Source organism: Patella vulgata, chromosome 4 (genome assembly GCF_932274485.2).
Source record: "Patella vulgata chromosome 4, xgPatVulg1.2, whole genome shotgun sequence".
Taxonomy (NCBI): Eukaryota; Metazoa; Mollusca; class Gastropoda; family Patellidae; genus Patella; species Patella vulgata.
Window position 1 is genome coordinate 85,645,957 of NC_065882.2, and position 24,579 is coordinate 85,670,535.

The following is a 24,579-nucleotide window of genomic DNA, read 5'->3' on the forward strand; positions in this document are numbered from 1 at the left end:
AATTGAACCATATGTTAGTCCCAAAATGACCTAGTTTGTGTCGAGTGGACGTTAAACCCCATATCTCTCTATCAGGCACCGGTTAACATCCACTAAACCACCGCGAGTCCCATGATAGACGTGGTTCCATGTCAGCAATGACAAGTCGTCTATCATAGAGAAACACTGGTGGAAAACCCACGCCGGCCAATAATGGGATGAAAACCAGGGACCTCCTGGCGAGTGAGAGGCAACGTGACTCCGAAACATTATATCACGTCTGTTATAACGTTCAAGTGGTTTCAATCTTCAAACAGAACACATCAGCCCTAAACGTCTGCCCCCTTGTTGAATTACCAAACCTCAAAGACTCGAATCGACTACAAGAATTTTAAAAGAATAAACAAAGGTTGTTTCCAACCATTGTTAATACAAGTAACTGGCGAACAGGGGGCCAATTGATAGCACATGCCTGACAATAAATCGCAAGAGACATTCCGTCGAGGTTCTCTGTCCTCAAGCTGATACAAACACGTTTTCAGGCTTACTGGTATTTTCATAATCTGACGCACTAAGCGGGTCAAGATTATTTTTTCCCGGGGTGGAGGGGGGGAGAGACAGAGAGAGAGAGAGAGAGAAAGAAAGAGAGAGTGGTGCTACTCTGTATAGCTTTTGTCGCATTATTATAAAATAAATTAACACAATATGTCATTTTGAGACTAACACATGGTATAGTTTGCACGTAGGTACATCTGGCTGTCTTAGGAAACTGGTGAACCCTACAAGGTTAGTCAGGCGACTAGCCATGAGTATGGGGAGGGGGGGGGGTGGACCTCTTTTGATCTAAATTTGTCCATTGTGGGTTTCTCTTGTCATTGGTGCCGGGCGGAAGGTGTTGCAAGGTCAGTGTTTAGTCGTTCGGATGGGTCGAAAGCCCGGGGGCCACCGTACTCGTTGGCGTGCGATTAATAGAACCATGGGCAGTAGTTGGAATTCGATGTAAGAGTAGGCCGTAGCGCCGCTGTCCGAGAAAACTTTTCCTTATAGTACACTGTATGGCGTATGACGGTCTTCATTAGCCCAGTCGCTGCCGAACAGTAGGACGTTAAACCCCATTTCATGTCATTAGCCCAGTCGGAGCAGAACAGTAGGACGTTAAGCCCCATTCCATTTCATTTCATTTCTACTTCTAAATCCAGCATTGTTACAAGTTACGGGGGATTCGATGGCAGAATGGTTATCGCGTGCGCGTTATATCATAAGGTCTGTCATTGTTTTCGATTCCCCTGATTGCACGTGACAAGGAGTAGGGTCGTCTGTCCTCCTGTTTCCTCCCACTGCTAAAGATCCCTACGCGCAAGCGAAATGACCTAGTTTGTGTCCAATGGACGGTAAACCCCGCTTCTATCTCTCTCTCTCTCGTTACAAGTTATAAAATTCGAACCCTGGTGGCATGTCACTTTAAACACATCGGTTTCCGATTAAATCCCCAACAGATCAAGACTCGATTGTCACAAATCAAAATTCAAGAGGAAATGTGTAGTAATGTGACGTATGTTTACCGTAGAAGTGTGGAATCAGTTTCAGTAAAACTTTTAAGACCTATTCGACAGGCAACTTGTCGTATTGCAGCGTCTCTGGTCCTTGGGTTGTTCGTTAGCTTCTGGTTTTCGTCATTCAGACGACATTTTTGCAGAGTCAAGTTCCTGGTTCCACGATGACGTGTAGGTGATTGCCTCGGATAATTAAGCAGTGACGTCATCATTTAAGTTTTTAGACGTGTAAAAAGTTGTAATTATTTACAAGCAGTTCTGGATTTCAAAAAGTTGTAATCCTTTTCAAGAAGTGTCTGATTTCAAAATGATAAGTGTTCAGACATATTAACATTATTAAGGAGATATAGTAAACATTAATTGTTTAAAGTTATTTATAATTATATTGGAATTATAGATGAGAGACAATGACGCGTCAGTTATTATCCGTCGTTATTCCTGTTATTGTGATATTAGTATTGTTTAATGTTTGCTCAGCTCAAAGAACTCGAGCTCCCAGAGGACAACAAGGTAAATCTGTTTTATTACTACGTTTATAAAATTAAATGAAATGAAATGGGGTTTGATGTCCTACTGTTCTGCTCCGGACTGGGCTAATGAAGACGGACATACGCCATACAGTGTGCTATGAGGGAAATTGTGCCCGGGCAGCGGCGCTACGGTCTACTCATATATCGAATTCCAACTGCCAAGGGATCTTTTACGTGCACGCCAATCTGTACATGGGACCTCGGTTTTTTGTCCCAGCTGAACGACTAGCCAGCTGTTCTTGTCAGGCCCTACGTCCTGCATCACTGACAAGGGGAAACCACGCCGGAAAATCCTCATGAACTTTCTCGGCCAATGCAGGGAATGAACACCCGACCTCCAGGCTAGCGAGCCAGCGTCTTACCCACTTAGCCACCGCAGTTACACGTTTATTCCGTGGCTTATAGAGCCGCCGTTGCTCAGTGAATAAAACGTTGGTCCGCTAACTTGGGGGATCTTGTGTTCGATCCCGGTGTTGGCCGTGAAAGTTCATTGTAATTTTCTGGTGCGCTTCACCCTTGTCAGTGGTGCAGGGCCGAGGGCCTGACATTGAACAGTGTCTTGTCGTTCGAATGGTACGAAAAACATAAGCCCCATGAACACGTTGGCGTGCACGTAAAAGATCCCTTGCCAGATGGAATCTGAAGTATGGGTAGACCAGGCAAACGTTCCCTCATAACATACTGTATGGCGTATTCCCGTCTTCATTAGCCCAGTCGGAGCAGAACGGTAGGAATTTAAACCCCATTTCATTTCATTTTCGTGGCTTAGTGTGGGATGTCAGCGCCCTGGGCAACGCAAGACTTAGTATTGTGTCCTTGAGCCCGAGAATTGCTAGCACAGAAAAAATGTTACGTTGTCCCATTTTGCAGCAAAACTGTAGAATCTTCGGGATTTTGCATGTGGGAGGAGGACGGACGCACTTTCTTTTTTTTTATTGCTATAGCTTTTCTTTTCTTTTGAAAATTTCCGCCCAGGGCAACCGAACCGCCCAGATTACGAAACTGTGATGGTTTGAAACATATTCTCGACTTAATTTTTAGAGGTGAAGAGTGTTCCTCATCTCCTTCCTCAAACTTTGTATTGAAGAAATCGTCTTCCACAGATTGAAATAACGATCTGTGGAGGGGGTGGATGGCCGAATGGTTAGCACGTGCGTGTTGTATCATAAGGTCTGTCATTGAGTCAACTGGTGTGATTTCTATTCTTCGGTTGTACGTGACAAGGAGTAGGGTCGCCTGTCCAACCTCGTGGGTTTTCTTCAGATGCTCCGGTTTCCTCCCACTGCTAAGGACCCTTACGCGCAAGCGAATTATTGAAATGAAATTGAACCATATGTTAGTCCCGGAATGACCTAGTTTGTGTCTCGTTTCCGCATTGATAAAATTATATAACGATTTTATTTATAAATCTTTAAAACACAGGATAGAACTACATTATAAGATTGGGGCGTTGCCATGTGACCTAAAAGCTCCCCATATCACGTTAACACACTCCAACTGATTCTAATCGAATTCAGGGGGAAATGAAGAAACAATGTCCACATATTAGTCTAGGAAATTGTCGATCTCAGACCAAACGATAAAAATTTCCATTAAAGTTGACTCTAACTGTGGGAGGTCGTGGGGTTACCAAGATCAAAACCTAACACTAATAGGAAATTAGGTGCAGACTTTGGAGCTGCGGTCAGAAATAATATTATATATATATATAGCTTTACAAATTCATAACAGACGATTTAGGAGTACAGTAATGGCAATCGTAGCTGATTTGATTGAAAGGTTTTAAGGTCGTTACAGAATAAAAAGAGAGAGGGAGAGGAATGGGGTTTAGCGTCCACTCGATACAAACTAGGTCATTTTGGAACTAACATATGGTTCAATATTATATCAATAATTCATTTGCCGTAAGGGTCTTTAGCAGTGAGATGAAACCGGACAACCCGGTGAAAACACACAAGGTTGGACAGGCGATCCTACTCCTTGTCACGTACAAACTAGGGAATTGAAACCACGCTACTTGACTCAGTGGTAGAACTTATGATCCTTGTCACGTGTCACGTGTCCCCCCCCCCCCCCATGGATGAACCTAGAGGTTAGTGAAGTGAAGTGGAACGGAATGAGACTACTTCCATGGGATAACGAGGATGAGATGAACAATTGAACACTGACTTCAGACCATATGAAATAAAACATGGAAATTAATGGGAGCGAATTTCAGCTGAAATGGGCTCAATTCCAAAATTTCTCCTCTGTCCAGATTCAGGCGCTCGATGGTGCTCAAGTGCCTAAAAGCTTTCCTGTGGTTTACCATTCTTACAAAGAATTGGTGGTGTTTACCTGTAAGGTAGAATAACTGGAGAGAAGGGAGGCGGGGTTGAGGGAGAGTGAGAGAAGGGGGCGAGGGCGAGAGAGAGTGAGAGTAGGCGGCGGGGGCGAGAGAGTGAGAAGGGGCGGGGGCGAGAGAGAGTGAGAGTAGGCGGCGGGGGCGAGAGAGAGTGAGAGTAGGCGGCGGGGGCGAGAGAGTGAGAAGGGGGCGGGGGCAAGAGAGCGAGAGATGGTAACGGGGCGAGAGAGTGAGAGAATGGGGCGGGAGCGAGAGTGAGAGATAGGGGTGTGGGCGAGAGAGTAAGAGTGAGGGATGGGACAGGAGCGAGAGAGCGAGAGAAGGGGGCTGGGCGAGAGAGCGGGGAGAAAGAGAGGTAGATAGAAGGGTGTTTGAGTGGGGGACAGAGACATAGAGACAGAGTGACAGAGACAGTGATGAGTATAGAATGACAGAAAGGCGAGCTAGAGGGAGGGGGTGACGTCCTCACAACACTGAGGACGGTAAAAACAGATATAGAGGTGGCAGAGAGGGGTGGGGGTGTATGTCCACACTAACTAGGTCATTTTAGTAGGCGATTCCTTTTAAGGGCATAATGTTTACTTATCGATTGTTGTCATATTTTATTCTTTTTTTTCAGTAACAAATGTTGCCGATGCGTTTGCTAGATATAATGAAGTATTTTTAGCTGGTGAAATGAGTACAGCTCAGAGTGCTAGACGACGATTTGTTTTAGTTCGAGCCACCAGCAACAGACTCAACACGGTGTTTGAAATATCTGTAGACTTCAGACAACCACAGGGTATGTATATAGCTAGTTCGCTGGCACTGACATGACCAATAGATTCATGTAACCTGCTCATATGTCACAGCTTGAAAACTTTAACATTTAAACATCACTTGGATCAGGGTGTCTTAACTCTTAGAATATGAGCTGACCAATGTTTCAAATTAAAACATCCTGATTTTGGTGGGAGTCACGGTGTCTCAGTGAGTAACTACCCATCACTTGTTAACCGAGAAATATCCGGATGTTTTTTTTTCTTCCATCGTTGTTTCCCCTTATAGGTGGGACAGGGGACAGGACGGGTGGCTTAACAAGGAACAGTGTCTAGTCGTTTGGATAGGACGAAAAAAACGAAGTTACGTTCACATAAAAAAAAAGTGACATTTTATTTTGTTTTATTTTATTTCTTTTTTTTTTTCGTGAGAGAGCGGATTTCTTTTTATTTATTTTTTATTTTTTTTGGTGAGAGAGGGGATTTGTTTATATATATTTTTTTTAATTATTTTTCATTTGTTTTTATATATTTTTTATTATTATTTTTCTTTTTTTTTATATATTTTTTTTATTTTTTTTCATTTGTTTTTATATATTTTATTTGTTTTTATATTTTATTTATAATTTCAGTTGTTTTACGATTACGAACACAAGACAGTAGAGAATATCAACTAACGTTTCCAACTAGATCGTTACATCAGGGTACGACCAAAAGATTCCTGTTACACTTCCATGATCTCGAGATGCCCTCTAATTCCGTCCGGCTGTTTGTCGACTGTGAAGGGTTGGGGTTAGATAAAACAGAAATTCCCATTAGAAGATTACTACAAGGCAATGTTACAGTGGTAAGTTACTTTTTATAACGCGAGAACAACTGGGTGTTGAAATGGGATTCGCCCATTCGGTATTAAGTCCCGGGGTTGGCCGAAAACGTTCGTCGCACTTTTTCGGCGTTGTTTCCCACTTGTCACTGGTACAGAACAAGGTACGGTGTCTACACTACATGGCGTATGTCGGCCTTCATTAGTTTATTGGTGTACATGTAATGGAAGTTACACCACAACCCTAGACAGTTTTTGACGTTACGTATACAATGTAATGGAAGTTGCACCTCGACCCTAGACAGTTTTTGACGTTACGTATACATCGTAATCGAAGTTACATCACGACCCTAGACAGGTTTGACGTTACGTATACAGCGTAATCAAAGTTACGCTATGACGCTAGACAGTTTTGACTTTACGTATACAACGTAATCGAAGTTACACTATGACCCTAGACAGTTTTGACGGTATGTACACAACGTTATCGAAGTTACACCACGACCTTAGACAGTTTTTGACGTTGCGTACACAACGTTGTCGGAGTTACTCCACGACCCTGGACACTTTTGACGTCACGTATACAAAGTTATCGGAGTTTAAGCATAACTCGGGTCACTTTACACATGAAGTAAAGTAATATAACCGTTACAACATGACCTTTAGAAGCAAAACAGGGGAAGTAAATAAAAATATAGTAATCGAAGTTACACCATAAATAACGTAATGTATATAGGACGCAGGTGTATAAAACCCAGTCATGTTTTATTTACTTTAAATAAAGAAATACAAGTACGCACATAACTCTATATTGTGTTGTGTATGGTTTAAATTTAAAACTAAACTTTACACACGTGTTTCATATAACACGTGACTTGATATTTTAATCAAAATCACTCTGTATATGCATATTCTTGGTGCAGTGTGTTTTTTGTAAATCTGTTATTTTTGTGTTTCTAGAGAAATATGATATTCTTGTTAAAAGGGTTCAATGGTCTCTTACTGAACTTCAGTTGCCATGGTATTTTATCAATCCTTAAATAATAATGGCGTCTATATATTTGTGTTTATCACCCAATAACACATTCTACAGTAGATATGGCTTGTGTAATAAATTTCATAATCTACTACGATATCTCCTTAGCAGATATTGCTTTACATTAATTTGATTGATCAATTAAAAAAGGAACTACATTTTTATTTTCAAAGAACAATTCATATTTTATTAAAAGTTACTTCTTTTTTTATTAAAAATGAACAATTTTTATATAATTGACCTTGATGGAAACACTGAGTCAATATAAAGGACTTTGCAATAGTTGAATTGCTGTCAAAAAATAATGTATCGCTACCCGTTTAACACGGGCTATTTACATAATAAGATCTACCTTTGAGTAAAGTGGCCCTGTTTCGATTCTTTGCTTGTACATGTACGTGATAGGTAGTTGGGTCACCTGTCCAATCTCGTGGGTTTACTCCGGGGCCTTTGATTTCCTCCCGCTACTAAGGAAATCTAGGAGGAAGCGAATTAGATTGTGTCGAGTGGAAGTTTAACACCATTTTTCTCTTTGATATTGATATCCCAATCTGATTAGAATACAGATTTATATTTCGTTTCGTTTTTTTTATACTTTCAATGGCCAACACTACAAGAAGATCTGACCGGGTGTAGCGATAGGTCGCATCAGAGGACATACGAGCAACTTTTGACCCTATAACGTCATATAATTGATTAACCAATCAGCGTTGATGGTTCTAGTAGGATATCCACTGTTCCGTGCATCGCACGCCAAGAACTCGCTGCAACAGACCGTTTCATTGGCCAATCCCTCACATCACCCAGAACGCAGGTTATATAACAACTCTTCCAGATCCTAGTATAGTAAAGACAAGTAAAACGAAATTTTGAACTATTAAAAACGAAACGAAATAGGATCTGTGTTTAAATCAGATTGATCTATATGCTATATATTTTTATAGAGAAAACATCCAGATTTTCAATTCTACACGAGCTCATCTTTAGAGGCACAACTGAGGGCCCAGAGATGTGGACGAGAATCGTACCGGGTTACCACAACCACGGAAGCACCAAAACTAGAAATACCCGCCTGGGCATCAGAGAGATATTCACCCCAGAGAAGTATACCGGATATAAGTGGTCAACCTCGTCCTACTGCCCGACCCAGGATTTCTATAGTTAATGAGGATACAACTGGAACTATCAATGGACAAGGTATGAAATAAAACTATATTTAAAGCCGAGATCATGTTGAGACTAACATATATTGATGTTCAAAGCGACAGAAGCGAGAATTGTAGTCGTGCAGCGACGTGTCCACCTATCCCTCTTCGAATTTCCTTTGTCAATGGGTCTTTTACCTGCGCGTCAATGTGCATACGGATAAACATCGAGTTTACGTCCAATATGATCGACTGGGTAACAAATTAAGCGTGCACGTAAAAGAACCATTGTCAGTTGGCATTCAAATAAAGAGTGGACGGTAAGACCACTTTCCAGGCACGGCACTAACCTCATAGCACACTGTATGGCATATTCCCGTCTTCATTAGCCCAGTGGGCGCAGAACAGTAGGACGTTAAACCTCATTTCATTCCGTTTTATTTCACCATATTAAGACTCTGGCTATCGCATTATTGTATGGTCGAGATTGAGCACCATGCCAACAGCTTCATGACAATAAGTCGGTGTACTTCCGGTCTGGAGCCAATTAAATGTCGAGTTTGTCCTCGACCCTAATAGATAGAGAACCAATCAGAATTCTAAGATGAATAACGTTTATCCATTGAAAAACTATTTCCTTGAAATATTTTATTGTTCGTGAATCCAAACGGATTATATAATCTTGTATTAATTGTTTCAGATCCGTATTTAAAAATGATTGAAGCGGTCAACGCATTAACGGGGACCGTGAGAGAACTAAAACAGCATATGACGTCACAGGTACAAGAGACGAAAGCATTACGAGAGGCTATTGCTAATTGTGCTATGTGTAGAGGTTCGTATTCTTCATATATACAGTAGAATCTGTATTAAGCAGCCACTGACGGGAGATTTCATGTCTGACCGCTTAACGGGAGTGACCTCTTAATAAAAGAGAGAGAGAGAGAGAGAGAGAGCGGGGGAGGATAACTTCTACTCGACACCAATTAGGACATTTCGGGACTAACATATGGTTCAATTTTATGTCAATAATTCGCTTTATATGGGTCTTTAGCATTGGGAGGAAACCGGAGGAAATCGGAGGACCCGGAGAAAACCCACGAGGTTGGACAGGCAACCCTACTCCTTGTCACGTACAACCGGGGAATCGAAACCAAGCCAGTTGACCCAATGACAGCACGCGCTAACCATTCGTTTATCCAATCCCTCAGACCCCAAGAAAACCATTTACTCCGATGCCCCGGAGCTATCAAGTCCGCCCATTTGTTTATGCAGATTGTGTCGATAAAACATACTAGCATGTTGTTTGACAGTATAGATTACAGCGATATATATCACTGTCAGTTGTTCGTCTGGTTAACTAGCAACCACCCTAGAGACCCACATGTCGTCTTGGTAACATGATGACCTTCTAAATGTGACATACGTACTTTCTCTATTAACTGCATGTGTTGCTAAAGAACTACAAAAACAAAACACAAACATCTTGAAATAACAGTTCCATTTTATTTCTGGTTTTAAGAATTGTAAAAATGGCGATGTGTAATGTTATATGTTTGTTTAGGTGACCGACCCAACATACGTCGCTGTTCGTCGAACCCATGTTTTCAGGGGGTGAGATGCATTGACACGGAGGAAGGCTTCCGGTGTGGTTCCTGTCCACGTGGTTACCATGGTGACGGTGTGACATGTAACCGCTATACCACCTGTAGTGATAGACCCTGTTATCCAGGTAAGATTTACTGTATCAATATGTCTCTATACCAAATAATACTTGTTCGAAGAGTGTTTCTGTATGCAAAACATGGATGACCATTTCTCGGAAACCCGGTACATTTTGGGGGCATGGAATCAAATAAAGGTACATGTTCGAGATGTTAAGCAGGGGGGGTCCATGGTGAAAACAACGTCAAGTTTGCAGGGATCGAACTCGCGAGTCCCACACTAGCGAGCCAGTGTCTTACCCACTTAGCCACCGTGGCTCCCACGTTATTTCGATGAATGAACGCGCCTGGAATGGAGTTTAGTGCTTCTTCAAAACAACACCGCGTTCATCTTGCAGAATGAAAGAACAAATTAGTTGTTACGACCCTTGTCCCAGTTAGCATTGGGAAACTCATTAAACAGAACACAATTTTTATTGGTAACAATCACTAGTTTTATTCTCAAAACACGACGTTTCGACAAGTATAGTCAGTCTGATTAAAAGACAGATCCTATTTCGTTTCGTTTTTTATAGTTCAAAATTTCGTTTTACTTGTCTTTACTACACTAGGATCAATCTGTTTCACAGAGTATTATGAAAGTCTTCTAATATCTCTGTAAAAGATGACTGCCTTCAACACATGACGTCATATCACGCGGCGTCAATCATTGGCTCAATGGCTCGTGCATTGTTTTCATAAGACGTTACTGATTCGAGCAGAATGGCGCCTTTTACTCATTTTAATACCCATTTACACTAAGACAGGAAATATTTTTACCTACAAATACTTCAAACGTCTTATTTATTTTTATACGCCCAAATTTTCATGTTTTAGAATTTAATTTGTCGGAGGCAAAAACTTAATATTTGGGGCTCATTAAGTTGCATCGGTGTCATCCTTATCAGTGATTGTCGCGGCCTCGCGAATATTCACTGCGGACCAGTGTCCACTAGGATCTGGAAGAGTTGTTATATAACCTGCGTTCTGAATGATTAGCCAATGGGGGATTAGCCAATGAAACGGTCTGTTCTGACAAGTTCTTTGGTGTGAGGTGCACGGAACTGTGGGTAACCCACTAGAAACATCAACCCTGATTGGTTAATTAAATGCCTGACCTTCCACTACAACTGGTCAGATCTTCATGTAGTGTAGGCCATCGAAAGTATAAAAAAACGAAACGAAATATAAATCTGTATTTTAATAAGATTGCTCTTATCGTTTGGAGGAACAATTACTAAGTTTACACGTCCGTCCGTTCCTAGAGTTTTACGTCCACTTCCATCATGAGTGATATCGTCGACAGGAAGTTTAAATGTATAAAACCTGTATTTATAGGTGTTCGATGTGTTGATACTGGAAGAGGTTTCCGGTGTGGCGCGTGTCCAGCCGGATTTACTGGTGACGGTACTAGAGGGGGGTGTACACCTTTTAGACAAACCTGTACATCAAGACCCTGTTTCCCGGGAGTTCGATGTGAGGATGTTCCTGAAGGATTCCGCTGTGGTCCCTGTCCAACCGGTTACAGTGGAAATGGAACCCACTGTGAAGATGTCGATGAGGTATGGACAGATGTCTATTCTTGTAACAATATTTCAGAATAGAAAATTAAAATGAAATGAAGTTTAGCCAATGGCGGGTTCAGGTTGGGAGTGCCTTTCCACTTATTAACTGTCTCCATGAAACGTGTAAATTTCAGCTTTTCGTTTGTTGGGACCGCCGCCCCCCCCCCCCAATCAAATATCTTACATCCGCCATTGGCTAAATATGATACTCTTGGCTACCTATAATATTTGTTATTTTACTGTCGATATAGTCGATCGCGTGATACTGTAATATTTGTTATTTCAGTGTCGATATAGTCGACCATGTGATGCTCTAGCTACCTGTGAGAATTTATCACCTGGTTTTACCTGTACGTCCTGTCCACCTGGGTATACCAGCCCACCTGTACAAGGTGTTGGTTTAGAGAGCGCTAAAACACAAAAACAGGTAAAATTACAAAATTACTTCTGCCCCAACCGAGTAAAATCTCACCAAACACATGTTGATATTATTCCGAGGACATCAATTGTGTGTACTAGGTCTGTATAAAGTACATGTTATTCCGAGGACATCATGTGTGTCTTTTCATAGGTCTGTATAAAGTACATATTATCAAGGGAGATGGGTAACAACGACTGTGTAATTGGGACTGGATACTATGGTCTGATTTGTGTAATTTGTATGGGTATTTGTTTATATTTATATTTGTTTATATTTATATTTGTTTATATTTATTTATATTTATTTATATTTATTTATATTTATATTTATATTTATTTATTTATATTTATTTATATTTAGTTTATATTTATTTATATTTATATTTAGTTTATATTTATTTATATTTAGTTTATATTTGTTTATTTGTATCTGTTTATATCTGTATTTGTTTATTTGTATTTGTTTGCATTTGTTTATATTTGTAATTGTGTTTATTTGTATTTATGTATATTTGTATTTATGTATGTTTATATATTTGTATTTGTTTATATTTGTAATTGTATTTGTTTATATTTGTAATTGTAATTGGATTTGTATTTGTTTATTTGATTAGATCTGTGAAGATATCAATGAATGTAATGATGGTAGAAATGGTGGATGTGTTGTTAATTCTCGCTGTGTCAATACACCAGTAAGTTATTTACATTTATTTAAATATATACCCTGTTTTCTTAATTCATAACCAACTATTGTTTGTAGGGTTTATGGGGAGTACACAGGTATTTCAGCTAAATAGTTAGGGTCAGTAGTTAAGTTTCCAACATAGCACACTGTATGACGTATGCCCGCCCGTTTTACCGTTGGTACATTCAGAAAGCCTATTTCACGTCTGCTTGTGATTATAAGGGTCGTTATCTACATTTCAGGGATCCTATAGATGCGGTAATTGTATTAAGGGTTTTACCGGGAATCAGACAGTTGGGTGTACCCCAGCCGGTATCCTGTGTCCCGATGGTGTTACCAGATGTTCTGAAAATGCTAAATGTATAAGAAGACGAGGATTTGATGGATACGTCTGTCAGGTAAGTGGTTTGAGGACGGGGCCACAGTGGATCTGTGAATTAACCAGCACGCCCAGGGTTCGATCCCGGTATTGGTGTTAGCATTCTGATTAAGAGATCCCTACCACAATGCGTTGACCGCTTCGATCATTTTTAAATACGGAACTGAACTGATCAATTCAAAGTAAACCATATATATTACGTATTCTGTTCTAAATGACGATTCTTCAACCCAATACCTTAGAGATCTTCTCAACACCAATAAACCCTTGCAGTAACCCTTCAATCACAATCAGACAACCTCTTAATTAAGCCTTTTTCAAAAGACCAACTCCGGTGATAGATCTTTCGTCGTCGGTGCTCCGAAGTTATTGAATTCAATATCAAACGAAACCAAAAGCGCAAATTATATTAAAGGTTTTAAAAAGTATCTCAAAACTGAACTGTTTAATCAAATATACAGCTGATTGAAAATGGTTCCAACTGTGTTTGTGTCAGACTTTTACCATGTGTACTAAATAATGTTCTCCGTTTTTTGTTTATGTCTTTTTTATGGATTAATGTGTTGTGATTGTTGTAATTTTATATAAGTTGTATTTATGTAAAGCGCCCACGAGAAGCTCGCTGAGTTGAATTATTATTATATTCGATTCACGAACCATAAATTATATAAGGAAAATATTCATCTTGGCCATCTTTATTAACCCAGTCGTTCGGATGGGACGAAAAACCGAGGTCCCGTGTACACATTGGCGTGTGCCAGTTCCAGTGTAATGTAGGGTATGCTGGTGATTTTATTTGTTTCGTTCCAGTGTAATGTAGGGTATGCTGGTGATTTTATTTGTTTTTGTTCTAGTGTAATGTAGGGTATGCTGGTGATTTTATTTGTTTTTGTTCCAGTGTAATGTAGGATATGTTGGTGATATTATTTGTTTTTGTTCCAGTGTAATGTAGGGTATGCTGGTGATTTTATTTGTTTTTGTTCCAGTGTAATGTAGGGTATGCTGGTGATTTTATTTGTTTTTGTTCCAGTGTAATGTAGGGTATGCTGGTGATGGTAAGAAGTGTTTTAAAGACACAGATTTAGATGGTATACCAGATGAAGCTTTACCCTGTAACGACAGACGCTGTAAGAAGGTGAGGCTAAACCATTTCTTGGTTGAATTAACAAATACAATACCCGGTAGTGGGGAGTTGGATGGCCAAATAGGGCGTTGTATCACAAGGTCTGTCATTGAGTCAACCGGTGAAGTTATGATTATGATTTTTGATTTTCTGCGAAATTCAGCATTCCGCAACTATCAACTTTCAGACTATACACAAAATAAAATGGTCTTACCATTTGAAAATTATCTGAAAATTATCAGAATACATCAGTCTTGGTGTGGTAGCTAGTTACGCTTTAATTGGCGTTTAGTGTCCACAAGATGGTAGATAAGTCTATTAATGACAGGACAAGGTGTCACTCTTTTAAAAAGTTGAATAAGCATGTTGAAATTGTCTCACACCATGTATATAAGTGCCAAGACTAATGTCACAAATGTGGAAGTAAGCCCCCCTGTCACAGGCTGATTAAAATACAGATCTATATTTCGTTTCGTTTTTTTTTTATACTTTCGATGGCCTCCACTACATGAAGATCTGACCGGTTGTAGTGGAAGGTCGTGTTAGGGTTCAATACTGATGATGTAAATGTATTGCAGGATAATTGTGTTACTGTACCAAATAGTGGCCAAGAAGATGCTGATGGCGATATGATTGGTGATGCTTGTGATGATGACATGGATAATGACGGTATCGTCAATAACCCCGTAAGTCTATATGTAACTTTTTTTTATGTAAGAACATGATGCCGGGGCCGCCGAATCAAAACGAATATTGGCCCCCTAACTTTACCCTGTATAGTCAGAGTAGGGCACCGGAGATAGGGCCGGGAGTCCAATAGGGCTTCATGGCCCACGGAGCGATGTACCGACTGCAACTGCCTCTCCTGTGAGGTGCTAAGTGAACCGAGTTCGGTAAGATATAAAATTTGGAATGTAAAACGAAAAGCGAAGTGAAAGTCATCAGATTGACCCCGGAGCCATTGTTTGTTCTTCATTAGAATAATTGTCCATTTATAGTTAAGACTGTCCATTGAAGTTATTGTTTATATTTACGATAGCTGTCCATTAGTAGCTAAACTTGATCCCGAATATCTGTCCATTTATATTTAGGATAACTGTCCATTGGTAGCTAATCCTGATCAAATAGATTCTGAACCAGGTGAACCTGATAAACGTGGCGATGCTTGTGATAATTGTCCTACAGTTCCTAATGCTGATCAATCAGACACGGACACAGATGGTCTGGGCGATAATTGTGATCCAGATATAGATAATGATGGTAAGTTGTCCTGCAGTGATAATGATGGTAAGTTGTCCTGCAATAATGAAGATTGTAGGTTGTCCTGAAATGATGGTACGTTTTCATGATAATGATGGTAAGTTGTCCTTCCATGATAAAGATGGTAAGTTGTTCTGCTGATGATGGTAAATTGTCCTGAAATAATGGTAATTTGTCCTAAAATGATGTTAAGTTTTCATTATACTGGTGGTAAGTTGTCCTGGTGATGATAGAAAGTTGCCCTGGTGATAATGGTAAGATGTCCTGCAATGATGGTAAGTTTTCGTGATGATGATGATGATGATGATAATGATACAGGATCAAACTGGTAGATTTGGTTGTTAAAAACTTTAAACGGGTTGAATACCTACCAGGAGCCGCGGTGGCACAGCGTGTAAGGTGCTAGCTCACTAAAAAGGAGAACCCGGTGTTGGTGTTGTTTAATAGGGGTTTTAATTAATCATCTCTGCGATAATTATATCTATATTTTATACATTAATTCCTTTTACTCAACTTTTATATTTATTATTCACTTTCTATGTTTTAATCCTATATTTGTTTTGTCTTTTTTTTTAACATCATATTATGTTGATTGTAAAGCTTCATTAAGCACTTTTGTGGAAATGGCGCTATATGAACGCTTGTAAATAATATATAAATAATAATAACAATAATAATAATGTGGATATTTCCCACATCAACTGTCCTTCCACAATACTATTTTATTTAGTTTTATTTGTATATAACAGGAATATTAAATGGTAATGATAATTGTTTTATTTGTACAGGAATATTAAATGGTAATGATAATTGTATTAAAGTGGTAAATTATGATCAGAGAGATACAGATGGTGATGGTGTTGGTGATGCTTGTGATAACTGTCCTAATGTTCCTAATGAAAACCAGGTATATATTTTATACGTTTTTAGATATAAGACAGGTCCGACTCCGTCTACAGAACAACTCCGTCTAATTGCAGTCACAAACGAATTGTCCACAAGAAGCGGAGAATTCGACTCCACCTAGAACGACTGATTCCGTTCTCAAGAGAAGAGAGGAACCTAAAGTCGGCGACGATTAGACCCGTATGGTGCTGGCACCCTGGGGTGAAATTATAGAGTACTCTGCCCTCATTTTGTTCATACGCCTATTTTTTTGCTATACTGCAAGGTGGTGTTTGAATTCCAACTACAAACTATATATCCACTATACCCAGTCGGACTATGGTTACGCGTGCGAAGGTTGAGGGGACGGGGAGCTTTTATTCTTTGAATTCAAACTATAAAATTTATCAATGTGTAGTTGCCGAACCGTGGATTGTTTTATCTTCCGAAGGACAAGGTAAATATTATTATAATCAGATTAATATAACAATACATGTTTCTATATTTTAGTTTGATACTGACAATGATTTGATTGGTGATTTGTGTGACACCGATGCTGATATGTAAGTTTTCAAAATAAAAGTAATAAAATCGAGCTCACACAATATAGAAAAGTCGAGTACACAATATAGAAAAGTCGAGTACACAATATAGAAAAGTCGAGTACACAATATAGAAAAGTCGAGTACACAGTATAGAAAAGTCGAGTACACAATATAGAAAAGTCGAGTACACAATATAGAAAAGTCGAGTACACAATATAGGAAATTCGAGTACACAATATAGAAAAGTCGAGTACACAATATAGAAAAGTCGAGTACACGGTATTGAAAAGTCGAGTACACAATATAAAAAAGTCGAGTACACAAGTCGATTACACAATATAGACAAGTCGATTACACAATATAGACAAGTCGAGTACACAATATAGAAAAGTCGAGTACACAATATAGAAAAGTCGAGTACACGGTATTGAAAAGTCGAGTACACAATATAAAAAAGTCGAGTACACAAGTCGATTACACAATATAGACAAGTCGATTACACAATATAGACAAGTCGAGTACACAATATAGAAAAGTCGAGTACACAATATAGAAAAGTCGAGTACACAGTATAGAAAAGTCGAGTACACAATATAGAAAAGTCGAGTACACGATATAGAAAAGTCGAGTACACAATATAGAAAAGTCGAGTACACAAGTCGATTACACAATATAGACAAGTCGAGTACACAATATAGAAAAGTCGATTACACAAAATAGAAAAGTCGAGTACACAATATAGAAAAGTCGAGTACACGGTATTGAAAGTCGAGTACACAATATAAAAAAAAGTCGAGTACACAAGTCGATTACACAGTATAGACATGTCGAGTACACAATATAGAAAAGTCGATTACACAAAATAGAAAAGTCGAGTACACGGTATAGAAAAGTCGTGTACACAAAATCGAAAAGTCGAGTACACAACAAAGAAAAGATAGAACTGTAGTAAAATAGTTGTTGATATCGTATGGTTATAATTACAGAGATAAAGATGGCGTACAGGATAATATAGATAATTGTAGAACGAAAGCCAATGCTGACCAGGTTGATACAGATAAAGATGGCAGAGGTAAGATATAATAATTTGGAATATATTTCATCCAAATCACATGTGATGCCAGGGTTACCGAGATAATTCTTATGTACGGGATTAACCCAGATTTTTCCCCATCGGTCACACAGTAGAGTATCGAATACCGCCCATATCGTCGTAAAAACATTAACTATATATTTATGGGTGACCTGGGGCGTTATGGGCACCCTGGGGAGTCATGGACACCCTGGGCCTCATGGGCACCCTGGGGCGTCATAGCCCCCGGATCAATGTACTGATTGAACCCCTCTACTTGTGGCTGTATGATACACTAATGATGTCAAGACTCAAGTCAATCGTACAAACCTCAATTTAGAAAGTCTGTGGACTGAAGTAAAATTGGTCATATTTCGTTTCAAAGTCCAGATTACTGTTTTTGGAATATATGCACGTGGTTTAATGATTCACGTAACTTGTTGACATGTGTATTTTGTTGTTTTGTTGGTTCAGGCCCCACTAGTGGGGAGTATACTCGGTGCGCCGCCCCAGGGTCCATAAAATTCTATGGGGTCTATGAATATCAAAGTTCAAAATTGAAATGGGCAATTATGCATGAATTTCTTTTTGTTCCTTTGAAGCTTATATAAGTATATGTATGTACAAAAGTTTTACGCTTTATCGCAATCTGCTAGTGAATCGGAGGGGTTAGATGGCCGAATGGGTAGCACGTGCGCTTTGTATCATAAGGTCTGTCATTGAGTCAACTGGCGGGGTTTCGATTCCCCGGTTGTACGTGACAAGAAGTATGGCCGCCTGTCCAACCTCGTGGGTTTTCTCCGGGTTCTCCGTTTTCCTCCCACTGCTAAAGCCCCTACGCGCAAGCGAATTATTGAAATAAAATTGAACGAACCATATGTTAGTCCCGAAATGACCTAGTTTGTGTCGAGTGGAAGTTAAACCCCATCTCTCTCTCTCTCTCTCTCTCTCTCTCTCTCTCTCTCTCCCTGCTAGTGAATCAATACTAGTGTATTTATTTCCTCTTAAGGACCCTGTGTTGGTGTGTATAATTGTTGTTTGTTGACATGTGTATTTTGTTGTTTGATTGTTATTGTTGTTTGTTTTAGGTGATATTTGTGATGAAGATGATGATAATGATTCTATAGTTGATGAACTGGACAACTGCCCACTGGTCAAAAATCAAGATCAAGTCGATATAAATAGTACGAACTTCCTCTTATACCTTTACAGTTCTATTCTCAAATGTTATGTCCGTTTTGCATTGGCCGAGAAAGTTCATCCAGATTTTCCGGCGTGGTTCTCCCTTGTCAGTGATGCAGGACGGAGGGGCTGACAAGGAAAGCTGTCTAGTCGTTCGGATGGGACGAAAAACCGAGGTCCCGTGTACACATTGGCGTGCACGTAAAAGATCCCTTGGCAGTTGGAATTCGATATAAGAGTAGGCCGTAGTGCCGCTGTCCGGGCAAAATTTCCCTCATTGCACACTGTATTGCGTATGCCCGTCTTCATTAGCCCAGGTTAGGAGCAGAACAGTAGGACGTTAAACTCCATTTCATTTCATTTCATTTTGTTATGTCCGTTTTCCATGTACTCTTTGGCGGTTAAATTTCCATTAGACCACTGACTTTTTCGCCGGCGGAAATGAGGGTGGAAACGCGTACGTGGTTTCCCCCATGTCCGTGGTGCAGGATGGAGGGTCTTACAAAGACAGCTGTCTAGTCGTTCGGATGAGACGAAAAACTGAAGTCCCGTGGATACATTTGCATACACGTAAAAGATCCCTTGACAGTTGGAATTCGATATAAGAGTAGGCGATAGTGCCGCTGCCCGGGCAAACTTTCACTCATAGTACACTGTATGGCGTATGCCCGTCTTCATTGGCCCAGTTCGGAGCAGAACAGTAGGACGTTAAACCCCATTTCATGTCATTTTATTTATACATTCATCTATATGTTTATTTCTTTCAAAATGACAAGAAACCTACTAACCAGAAGTGGGTCGTGGTGGCTCAATGAGTCTAACGTTGACTCGCTAACCTGGTTTCTCGTGTCCGAGAAAGCTCATCGGGTTTTCCGGCAGTGGTTCCCCATTGCCAGCGGTGTAGGACGACGGGTCTGGCAAGGGACAACGTATAGTCGTTGTTAAAGAACCGTAGCGCCGCTGTCCTGGCAAAATGTCTTGGGATTGTTTAGTGGTTTTCCCTTTGTCAGTTGTGCAGCTCTAATATCCTCCATAGTACAGAGCTAGTCGTTCGGATGGGACAAAAAAAACTAGGCCCCGCCCCACAAGAAATGCTAAAATGGTATACATGTAAGTGATAATTATATTATCTGTTTCCAGTAAAGAAGATGCAGGGGGGGGGGGGGGCGATTCCCCGGTTGTACGTGACAAGGAGTAGGGTCGCCTGTCCAACCACGTGGGTTTTCCCGGGGTCCACCGGTTCCCCCCCCCCCCACACACACACACACTGCTAAAGACCCTTACGCGCAAGCGAATTATTGAAATAAAATTAACCCATATGTTAGTCCCGAAATGACCAAGTTTGTTTCGAGTGGACGTTAAACCTCATTTCTCTCTCCCCCGTTTCCAGGAAATGATACGGGTGATAATTGGGTTATAATTGGGTCATAATTAACTCAATCTGATTAAAATACAGAACTATATTTCGTTTCATTATTTTATACTTTCGATGGCCTACACTACGTGAGATCTGATCGGTTGTAGTGGAAGGTCGCGTCAGGGGTCATACGAGCGGCTTTTGACCCTATGACGTCAGACATTTGATTAACCAACCAGCATTGATGTTTCTACTGGATTACCCACAGTTCCTCGCATCTCACGCCAAGAACTCGCCGTAACAGACCGTTTCATTGGTTAATCCCTCACATCATCCAGAACACGTCAATGATAACAACTCTTCCAGATCCTAGTGTAGTAAAGACAAGTAAAACGAAATTTTGAACTATAAAAAACGAAACGAAATAGGATATCTGTTTAAATCAGATTATGATTAACCTATGCTCTGTTTCTAGGAAATGGTGTAGGAGATATATGTGAGAACGATACTGATGGCGATGGTCATCCAGATGAATTTGATGTCTGTCCATTAAATGGTGAAATCTACGCCACAGATTTCAGAGCTTATCAAACAGTTATTTTAGATCCAGAAGGAGATTCGCAGATTGATCCAAACTGGATTATTCTAAATCAGGTTTTTATGTGGTTTTTTGTTGGGGGTTTTTTTTTACAATTTATGAAACAATTTTGACGTCCCGGACACATTTGGCAAAAGGCAAAGCCGTAAAGTTTTTGATTCAAAGGGAATTAACATAAGGTTTCACAGATGTATACTATTCAAAAAAAGTAGGGGATATTTGATTTTGGGGGCATAATACTAAAATATGCAAATGAGTACGAAAAAAGTCACTATAGAACCTAACAGAAGAAACATTTCCAGTTACATGTGACGCCTAAACGCACCAATAGCTACCGCATGGAATGCAGGTGATGCTTGGGATCATCATGGGGGTCCAACCCAAGATTTGCACGACTCTGATTTTGAATGTTACAGTCATTGTGGCATTGAATTCCAGGGTGGAAACATCAGTTTAATTGTTTTAGTGACCAGAAAACAAATTTTGATATGCGTCGGCTTACCCAAAATGAAAGGTTACGTGCCCTTGGCATGCTACAGATCGGCACAACACAGGCGGTTGTGGCGCGGACGATGAATGTTTCTCAGTCTGTCATAAGCAGGCTATGGTCCAGATACCGTGATACACAATCTGTACAGGACAGACCACGCTCAGGTCGACCAAGGGCGACAACTCAAGCCCAGGATCGATTTATCCGTACCTTGGCCTTGAGAAATCGTGTCATCACAGCAAATCAGATCAGCGCTCGTCTTCAAATAGACACTGGTGTGAGAGTGAGTGGCCAGACGATTCGGAATCGACTGCATAGGGGTCACCTTCGCGCCCGACGTCCTCGCGTGATCCCTTGTTTGAGAGATCATCACATTCAGGCAAGACGTCGTTGGTGTAGGGATCGTCAACACTGGGATAATCGACGCTGGAGCAATGTGATGTTTTCAGATGAGTCAAGGTTCACTGTTGATTTTTTGGACAGACGTAGGAGGGTGTGGCGTCGTCGAAACGAGCGCTTCCAAGACGTTAACGTCATCAGACATAATCGAATTGGGGTCGGTTCTGTTATGATGTGGGGAGGCATCACTGTTGCTGGAAGAACGGCTTTACATGTTGTTGCAGGGCGTGTTACAGGCCAGTACTACCGGGACAACATCTTGGCAGTCCATGTTGTGCCGTTCGCACGACGTCATGGCCGCCGTTTCATCTTCCAGGATGACAACGCAAGATGTCACAGGGCCAGGATCGTTACAGGTTACCTCCAACAACAGAACATCACCACATTACCTTGGCCAGCACTGAGTCCCGACCTCTCCCCCATCGAGCATGTCTGGGACATGCTTGGACAGAGGTTACGTCAACGTCAACAACGTCCTGCCAATGTCCAAGAACTTGCTGCTGCGTTGCAACAGGAATGGGACAATCTGGACCAAAATGACCTTAGACGTCTCATTAGGAGTACGCCACGTCGGATCAATATTTGTTTGGCAAACAGAGGAGGATTTACCCGTTACTGACTTGGTTGTGATGCTGTGGTAACTTTGCTGTTTGACCCCGGGTATCATTTTACCCTTATAATGGTCAGTCTGTGCCTTACTTAGTCTAACGATCATTTGGAATAAATCGATGAATGTGAACTTCATTTCATTTTGTCATTTGTTTCTTCGATAGTTTCATTAGGTGACTTTAATAACACTTAAAAATCAAATATCCCCTACTTTTTTTGAATAGTATATAATATTCAGTTGATTATGTGGGAAACATTCCTTGACACGATAATCAAAGTCACGTCCAAATATCTGGTTTTTATGAGTCATGTATAAGATTCGGTTGGAGTTCTATGAGTTATTTATTAAATTCAGCTGAATTTCTATGAGTTTGATTCGACTGGGTTCTGTGAGTTATTTAACAGATTCAATTGGGTGTTTATGGGTTATTTATAAGATTCGATTAGCTTTTTATGGGTTATTTATAAGATTGGATTAGCGTTTTATGGGTTATTTATAAGATTGGATTAGCGTTTTATTGGTTATTTATGAGATTCGATTAGCGTTTTATGGGTTATTTATAAGATTCGATTAGCGTTTTATGGGTTATTTATAAGATTCGATTAGCGTTTTATGGGTTATTTATAAGATTCGATTAGCGTTTTATGGGTTATTTATAAGATTCGATTAGCGTTTTATGGGTTATTTATAAGATTCGATTAGCGTTTTATGGGTTATTTATAAGATTCGATTAGGGTTTTATGGGTTATTTATAAGATTATATTAGGGTTTTATGGCTTATTTATAAGATTATATTGGGGTTTTATATTGATAGTTTGGTTGTATTTACAGGGAGCAGAGATCGTACAAACCATGAACAGTGACCCAGGAATAGCTGTCAGTAAGTTCAATATTTCCTATATTACCAGGGAACCGCGGTGGCTGGCTCACCAGGGGGAACTGCGATGGCTGGCTCACCAGGGGGAACCGCGGTGGCTGGCTCACCAGGGGGTCTCGCGGTGGTTGGCTCACCAGGGGGTCTCGCGGTGGCTGGCTCACCAGGGAGTCTCGCGTTGCCTGGCTAACAATGGGGTCTCGCGGTCCTGGGATTTTCCGGCAGGGTCTAATTATTCGGATGGGGCAAACAACCGAGGTCCCGTGTGCACATTGACGTGCACGTACAAGACCCCTTGATAGTTGTAATTTAAAAAATGGGTCCGCCGCTGTTCGGGTAAAATTTCCCTCTTAACACACTGTAACGCATATAGGCCTACCCTGGTTGGTACATTAAAGTAGAACGTTAAACCCCTTTCCATTTCATTTTATTTAAAAATCGCGCAATCGAAGCCTTTAATGTATGGAATATTATATCTTGTAGGTTACAACTCTTTTAGTGGTGTCGATTTTAGTGGAACGTTTTTCGTGAATACAGAAGTAGATGACGATTACGCGGGGTTTATATTCAGTTATCAGGATAGTTCCAGTTTTTATGTTGTCATGTGGAAGAAATCCACCCAGACTTATTGGCATCCGACTCCATTCCGCGCTGTAGCAGAACCAGGTATACAGCTTAAATTGGTAAAATCTGACACAGGACCAGGGGAAGTTTTACGGAATTCTCTCTGGCACACTGGTGACACATCTAGACAGGTACGTTCTAATTATTAAAGATACATTATGGGAGATTAGATAAAGAGTTGACAGTTCTCACTATAAAAGATAATTAATAGATAATGTAACTGGAATATTCTGAACTTTTCAGTCAAATTACTTCAGTCTAAGCCGAGAAATACTCATTTTAAAAACCCTGGAGCCTCGATTGTCACTGTTGCCGTTGTGACGAAAATAAAAATAGTCTCGATTATCTATTTTTACGTTTAATCAGCAATGGCTGTTGAACGGTATATCGGATTCAATGTCTACACGGAAACTCAGTTTTTCGTCCCATCCAAACGACTATATGTCGCCTTTGCGAGACCCGTGGCCCTGCACCACTGAAAAGGAACGACTGGCCGGAAAATCCCAATGAATTTTCTGGGCCAACACAAGGATCGTATACGGGACTTCCAGGTTAGCGAGCCAACGTCAATTTTTTTTAATATTATATCTATTCATACAATATACAAAATACATAATTCAATTTTCATTCTACAAGAATA

At 40.3% G+C, this 24,579-nt stretch overlaps 1 protein-coding gene across 1 annotated transcript; it reads left to right on the forward strand.

Moving 5' to 3' along the window:
• Window positions 1-1,595: 1,595 nt before the first annotated feature.
• Window positions 1,596-16,703, forward strand: LOC126818144 (thrombospondin-4). Its single transcript, XM_050545362.1, has 15 exons — window positions 1,596-2,042; window positions 5,026-5,187; window positions 5,797-6,011; window positions 7,968-8,220; window positions 8,869-9,003; window positions 9,733-9,900; window positions 11,210-11,433; window positions 11,723-11,863; window positions 12,471-12,548; window positions 12,784-12,939; window positions 13,951-14,055; window positions 14,622-14,729; window positions 15,135-15,303; window positions 16,053-16,103; window positions 16,699-16,703. Exons 1-15 carry the CDS (start codon window positions 1,940-1,942, stop codon window positions 16,701-16,703), a joined length of 2,073 nt encoding a protein of 690 aa, XP_050401319.1. The 5' UTR covers window positions 1,596-1,939.
• Window positions 16,704-24,579: the final 7,876 nt, after the last annotated feature.